This window comes from Umbelopsis ramanniana, assembly GCF_025399195.1.
Source record: "Umbelopsis ramanniana AG unplaced genomic scaffold K450scaffold_19, whole genome shotgun sequence".
NCBI classification, from domain to species: Eukaryota; Fungi; Mucoromycota; class Umbelopsidomycetes; order Umbelopsidales; family Umbelopsidaceae; genus Umbelopsis; species Umbelopsis ramanniana.
The window spans coordinates 47355-55089 of record NW_026252105.1 but is presented as its reverse complement, the minus strand read 5'-3'; the positions used below and the strand labels follow the sequence as shown (position 1 = coordinate 55089).

General features: G+C 41.2%; 2 protein-coding genes across 2 annotated transcripts; both read left to right on the top strand.

Annotated features, from left to right (window-relative positions):
• Positions 1 to 9: 9 nt before the first annotated feature.
• K450DRAFT_270749 (uncharacterized protein) lies at positions 10 to 234 on the top strand (the record flags this gene model as incomplete). Its single annotated transcript, XM_051592976.1, has 1 exon — positions 10 to 234. A coding segment is annotated over one exon (225 nt), but the record flags the coding sequence as incomplete, so codon positions are not given.
• A 1873-nt stretch (positions 235 to 2107) lies between these two features.
• On the top strand, positions 2108 to 3209 carry K450DRAFT_198306 (uncharacterized protein; the record flags this gene model as incomplete). The annotated part of the gene is made up of 5 exons (XM_051584572.1): positions 2108 to 2288; positions 2350 to 2480; positions 2548 to 2714; positions 2766 to 2934; positions 2997 to 3209. The coding sequence occupies 5 exons, from the start codon at positions 2108 to 2110 to the stop codon at positions 3207 to 3209; spliced, it is 861 nt and encodes a 286-aa protein (XP_051445702.1).
• Positions 3210 to 7735: the final 4526 nt, after the last annotated feature.

Below are 7735 nucleotides of genomic sequence, written 5' to 3'. Positions count from 1 at the left end.
GAAGAAGAAGAAGAACATGAGGAAGAAGAAGAAGAACGCGAGGAAGAAGAAGAAGAACATGAGGAAGAAGAAGAAGAAGAAGAACATGAGGAGGAAGAAGAAGAACACGAAGAAGAAGAAGAGGAGGAGGAGGAAGAGGAAGAGGAAGAGGAAGAGGAAGAGGAAGAGGAAGAGGAAGAAGAAGAAGAAGAAGAAGAAGAAGAAGAGGAAGAGGAAGATGAAGATGAGGATTAGAAAAATGAAATAACATAAGCACGTAAATTATAAAGAAGCTCCATTCCCAAACTAATAATAAATACTCTAATTGCTACCCAATGCCAACAAAACATATCGACGAAACTCAAACAAAAAGTTAGTGCACCTACGTTTGATATATAAAATTCATTGGATAAACATGTTACCAATGTCTTTTTGCTATTAACTAGCTTTGTTTTGCGACAAAGGTTCCTTCATCAATTTCGCATAAAACATTTAATCAATCTTCTTTACAGAGCAGCTGTTTGCTATGTCGTTAACAATGACTACGAAACTTTTCAACCCACCACCTGCAAACACTATTTTTTTATTCTTACTCTTTTAATGCTGAGATCACAGTGTGTCTAACATTTCAAGTCTTTGATGATTTGCCATCTACTACATGCAGAAAAGCTGACTTTTCAAAACACTCAGCCAACAAGTCGTGTTACTCGCCTTTGACTTTTTGATACCGATACGTGACAATGTTGACCCTGGTCAGGTACCTCATTGCCTTGTCATTGTTTTTCTACAAGCGTGTACACTATTGAAGGGATGAAATTTTTAACCCAAACTCCATGTAGGAAATAACACCGTGTTCCAATGTATCTTTCGGCTAAAAGAATAGAAGTCTCATATCCAATACCACATTTGAGTCGCCACACAGCTATTCGTCATCAAAGCCCTGAATATTACTGGCGTCGCACGAACGTGCTTTGATGGTATGAAAACATTCACTATTCTGTTGACAGCTATCCCGACTCTGGCAGAGAATTGGCCAGAGCCTTGTAAGTTCTGAACAGCAACTATTATGATACGGACACACTCATAAAAACCTCCCAGTCAGAGTGCACTGGCTTGACACCATTGTCGCACAACTGGCCAGTCCAACAAACGTATACACCAAGTTTGCCATGCAAACGTCGCCATCTATCTATACATGCAGAATCATATGATCAATAAGTCTACTCGACAATCTGGTCGGTTCGTTGTCATTTCGACTCGCAATTTTTCTCATGCTATACCGGTTCTACATCCATCCGTGGATTGCAACATAGATATGACAGTTTCCTTTTCAGTATTTATGAAAGGGCATTGTCAACCTGTTTGAAGGTAACGTCACTCCGAAACGTTTTCAGAAGAAAGACTTGCAGAAGGATTAGTAACCCGCGATGCACCATTCCGACACAGATGCCAAAATTTGGATGTATTGCCGTCAAGTCAATTGGATACAGGCACTGAGTATCCTTATGTTCTCGTATTTATTTCTTTCCTGCAGGTCTTTTTACCTACAGTTAACAAGAGACTTGCAAGCTCTTTTTGACGACGAGCGCATATCGACTCCTTGCACAGTTTGTAGTCACTCTACAAAATTTCTTTGGTTTGAGATGAGGATTCAGGGCAGTGTTATCGTCTATGTCGTGGACTTTTATCAAGCAAACGGGACCAACGCATTGGTGATGAGATTGCTCGCTTTCCTGAAGAACGCTAATGTCAGACCATCGTTCCATTGAACAGCTTTGAGTCGTATTCTGTTGATGTGATTATGAGCGTCCCTATGCGTAATTTTGTGAACACTGTTTATATACTTGAACACTCAATTTGTGCCATTACCAATAAAGACTATTATGAACACTCTAATTTGTAAATTACCAAACAAATGTCGTACTACCTGAAGGTATTTCTACCTTGATTGTCTTTACATGCCTGCAGCAGTCGTTTCAAAGTTATTAAATTGTGCGGAGCTCCAATTAGTCAGGCTGATTCAGCCAGCATTGTCGGTCACAAATATATATAAATGCGGTCTCCGTCGTCAATCGAGTTCTCCCGCCAATTTTTCGTCACAGTGCTTCGTTCGACCAGACCACTTTATATGTCCGCAACCAGATTACCAACATATTTTATCAGCCACGGTGGACCCAACCTACTGGACGATAAAGATAAGCCTGGAAAATTCTATGACTGGTTTGGAAAAACCATCCGAGAGAAAATCAAGCCAAAGGCGGTGGTTATCGTAAGCGCTCACTGGCAAGGAGATGGCAACGGTGTTTATGGTAAGACCTGCAGATCATGGTGTGTTTAAATTCTTCACGCCTTTTAAAGAATGCATTCTAGTGGAGGCCACCGAAGGTCCCTTGAAATTGATATACGACTTCTATGGTTTTCCGCCACAATACTACAAACAAACATGGAACGGTACTGGATTACCGTCTTTGGCCAACAAAGTGGCAGAGTTGTTGAAGCAGGTGGGTGCAATGGGGGCAACATAAGTGGATTTAGCCAAGATACGAATCATTGACAACATATATATAGAAAGGAATTCCAGCAACTTTGACTAAGCGTGGTATTGACCACGGCGTGTGGGTCCCATTGAAGAGAGCTTTATCTGATTTCGATATACCACTTGTTCAAGTATCAACATTTGAGCATGAAGATATGGCATCTCATGTCAAACTGGGAGAAGCACTTCAACCATTAAGGTGAGCAGAAAGATGTTTATCTGTTTTTATTTATACATTGATATTCAAAAGATCTCATCCACAACAAATTGAAAATCGCAGAGACGAAGGCGTGCTGATCATTGGTAGTGGTGCTGCAGAGCACAATCTTCGCGATATGTGGCAGCACATCAATCGACCATCACCATCCTATATCAAATCTTTCGATAAAAACTTGGAGGATAGTGTGTTGAAGTATACGGTAGGTGCTGAAAATTTGAAAAAGACGAAACATATAAGTGACTGACCATCCATCACTTATAGGGGGAACAACGAAAGGCTGAAGTGTGCAAACTCAACAAAGACCCAGCATTCAGGAAATGTCATCCTACTGCTGAACATCTTGTTCCTCTTCATGTAGCTGTTGGTGCTGCCGGCGATGATAAGGCTGTCAAGATATTAGACGACTTTTTCTCAACCATTGGGTGGTCCAGTTTTGAGTTTTCTAGCAACAATCAAGATAAAACAGAGTTATGATCGCTATCCAGGCGAGGGATGAGTATATATTTGGATTATTCAGTATAACCCACAAGGGTATAGACAAAAGACACCTTAAAGAACTATTTCTAAATCAACAATAAATCAGATGTCAAACAATCGAACACTTCGTTGGATATATACTGATGCTTGCCGCTCCGACCCGATTTGTCCGGTTGCGGGGCGTTGACTTTGTTGGGAGATGGAGATTCGATTGAAATGATATGCTTATCCACTCGTTGGGGTCGACATCCTTTTGATATATCAAACTGTCCTCCTTTCAAGCAATCTCGTATTCGGGCTAGTACCGATTTTGTTTCACCGTTATCCAATACAGTGGCCTAACATAATAAATCCAAATAGAGTAAGATGGACCCAAGATTAGTGATCGGTAAGCAGTAGTGGCGGCAGTAAATGGGAATTCAATCACAGTTGTAGCTGCGTTGAATCTGGACTTCTTGCTACTTCCAAGGCCAGAACACAGAATAGCACTTTGTGATTATAACAGATTTAGAAAATACTTGCCTGTTCTTGGTGGGAATTTTGCGTGATTAAATCGTCAATGTTTGGGCGTGGTAAAGCATTAACAACGGTGAACAGTGTGAGGAATAAGAACAAATATACAAAGATTCTGCGGCTCATATACGCAAACATTAAAACAATGGTGAAGGAGTAGACCAAGGAAAAGAAGAAAAAAAGTTGGAAAAAGTTGGCTGCATTAATATACGAATCTTTGCGTGTCAAAAGGGTAAAAATTCTTGCAGTTCTCAAGTCACTCCGAATTGTACAGCCTCTTTTCCTTTCTCTAAACACTGTCTCGCCCCTCTTCTTCAACTTTTGCCATCATTACGTAGTGTCTCATATTTTGGACGCTGAAGATGCGAGGCCCACATGAACACCTTTCCACTCCGTTGCTCTCTTTGATTAAAAAAATGTTAATGCAGTCAAAGGAATTTGAAAGAGTGTGGCGCGCACAGGCGATTCTATTTCCGTATTATGATCAAAAATGGCCATTTTTTAGGCGGGTACCATTATCACCGCGGGTACGTCGGACGTGCCGTATAGCAAGTGCTTGTGTTCGACGACAATTGTAGACTTTAGGTCTCAGTTATGTTGTATTTGGGTGTTGCTTCTGCCCTCAACAAAAAGACATAGTCGGCTAGAATCACAGACTTGCCTAAAACGGCGATCAGCAATGGCCGGGTTCGGCAGTAAATTGCTACTATTTTCGTGCAATTGTACTTCGCTGCTTAAATGCACATGCTTGTGAATATCGAAATGTAAGATAGAAACCGGAACGTACAAAATCCCAGTCCTTTTTCGCTTATATGACGCTAGAGACAACTCTGTGGTAAGGTTATAAGTTCCAGAACTTGGTGACGTGTATTTCAATGGTTTCATACCTGGCTCCACCCCGCTACTGTCTCATTCCTGAACAGTAGTCCTATCGCTTTCAAATTAACATCGTACAGCAATGAATTTTTTTCTTTGTAACCTTGTCTGTTTGGAAAACATGAAGTGGGAAACATGAAGCTCAACAAAATCTTTTATTTGTATCGCCTGTGTTACATCGCACATACGGATTCCCCTTTGAAAGAACTTCATGTATCTCAAACTCACCAATTCGAAACAGACGCCCAACTCCTGTTGAGAAAATTACCGCCAACATCATTGAGATAAAAGAGTGTTGTTCTCGCGCGCTCGTTCTATCGCCTACCGCTATCCTGTTCCACGCTGAGTCGGTGGTTGTCTCTGTTGAAAATGTGGCACTAAAACTTGAGATGAAAATTTTGTTTCGTCCACCGCACCAAACACTTGATTTCACAATATTTCTTGCGATTTGTTGGACACATCCAGCGATATTGATGGTTGAGCCGCGGAACTGAAAGTACTCAGTATTGTATTGAATTCAGTGATTGCCATGAAACGACTGTTACAGATAAATTTGAACAGGAAATCGCCATTGGTTTATATGACAGGTGCAGTGACAAGTCATGTGATGAACTTTCAGCTTGCTCATCTTCGAATTTTACCAAAATCTGTAAATGAATGCCAGAACGTGGACATTCGAATGCTATAAGCCAAAACCGGGTCCTCAATGGATGTAAAAGATTACAAATTTTTATTTTAGAAGTGAGTTCAAAACTGCTCAATATTTTCAGGAACAGTAGCGTTGTTGTAAAATTGAGCAATAAATTTATGGCTCTCGCGTAACGACCACGTTTCAAAACATGAAGGAGCAGAGTGCTCACCATATGTCTGTCTCTCACTGTGTAATAGCATCGATAATGTTACTGTAAGTCTGTCTCATTCCCCTTCCAAATGTTGAAAGCGTGCGCAGCCGAAGTAGTGTTGTCAGTGTGGATCTAACACAGCGCATGCTGTTCGGCGATGGTGCTTTGGCCACTACTGAAAAAAGAAACAAGTTTCATGCAACACAAGGATCGGCCAACCAATGACCACGTCAATCGTTATTTGAAATCAGTGTTCCCTATCAATCATTCTAAAGGCGTCTTCTTTCGCTCATGGCGCAGGGATATAAGAAAATCATATATCCTTGGGTACTATCTCACCTGAAGAGCAACAACACAATCCGAAACATTGTTGTAAGATAAGATTGAGCATGCTTGTTCAATGAGTCCCCAGGACGAAGTTGGATCAATGTGCGATATTTGAGCCATTTTGTAGAATTGAAGTAGATTTGCTCACCAGGAAGAATCAAGTGAAATGCAGAGGCAGGGTTGTAAACTCCATAACGGAACAACAGTTCACATGTACTATATAAACTACTTTTGCTGTTCCTGATCCAGATAACTTACTCATGCTATATAGTGCTTCGTTGGTTATAGCTCCTCCAGTACTCTCCTTTTCTATCATATAGTCGCTATTTCTATGACAGCGAGTCATCCATCCACAGAACGTAATGCCGATAATCTTTCCTGTTGAGCAACAAGTGTATTCAGCGACTGTTCCCTTCTCTATAGCTTTAGAAGAATCTTCAAGTTATTAAAGTATAATTCACCAGTTGTACTGGTTAGATTATACAAAGTATATCACAGGGTGTAGTTCCGCTTTACAATCGCTTGAACGAACATATGTTATTGCGAGAGTATGGTGAAATGCCCCTTCCCATTGCCGGGATGCTACCAATTATAGCAAAGTTTATAAAACGTAAACAATACATAAGTAAATGCAGCCTAGGAATCAGCGTGAATACGAATTCTAGCATTTGATATCATCGGCAGCATTAGGATTACTATTGCGTTGAGGTATATGATTGCCCGTGCTGATGGTTGAGCAGTTCTCGGTTTCACTTGCATAAGCTTAACTTTCTGGGCTGATTGAGAGCGTAGTCTTTACAATGGTGCCTATGAAAGCGGCATTTAACCCAAGCTGTCAAACTCTAATAGAGACATTGTGGCGGATTCACGTTTTCATACCACTCACCTAGCATCTTCACCTTGCTCTCTTCATCTTCACTGCTCTGATCACGGCTACCCTGGAAATGGGTTAATGCCTCTTGATTGGATAGAATATACGAGACTGTTAGTCGGGACAGCTCACGACTTCCCGGACAAGCTCGGGTCCTAAAAAAAAAAAGAACGACTCAGGACCGCTATCATGCAACACTTTTATCCAAAGACGATTTCAAAGCGAAGAGTAGAGGTGGGATATGCTTTGTTGGAACCATTTGAGTAAGGTTGGTTGTGAGAGAGTGTTAGCCAAAAAATTTCAAACCAGGCACAATCGTACCTCTCGCTATCAGATTTTCCCTGCCTCAAGACTGTTGGGCCGAGGTCGGATCAAAAAATTCTTTCATCCACTACCATCCGTTGCATGAATAGCTTTACCTCATGTGATGGGACCGCTCTTCCATTTGCTACTTCGTATATAAAGAACCCATCATTTCCATTCCCACGCTTTTCCTCATCCTTTTTTCTTATAGGTCAGATCAGAGCAAGTTCTCCAGGCTTTCCCCACTTGAAGATTTAGGTAGAGGTTTGGGTAAGTACATAAGCACATACAAATACCCAGGTACCATTTATCTGACCGCCAAGGTCACCACAGACAAGGTTGGCAAGGAGCAGAGGATATCAAGAAAGGTAGATTAGAAATGTAGTTTAGAGATTAGTAGTTTAGAAAGTAGTTTAGCAAATAGCTTAGAAATTTTTAACAGAGCTCTCAAACATCCGGCTGCTCACGATCTAAACCTCCGGGATCCTTCTATGAAGAGCCTTGCCAGCTTTGAGAAGGGCTCCTAGATCGAAGAGTCAGTTCTCCAAAGATAGTGTGCTTGGCAAGCTACTTAGGAGCTCTGGTCATGTAGTTGTGTTGCTCTGCAACCTTCTACAATGACAGCCGGTCTGCAGGGGTAATGGTAGCCTAAAGCCATCTGATGAGACCTTTGGCAAGGTCGAAACCCTTCTATAATCTTAATAATAATAAAAAACACATTACTGCGGTGTCTATGATTTTGAGGGATCAATCAAATATTGTGGCAGAAGCCATCGGTAGCAATCGCATAT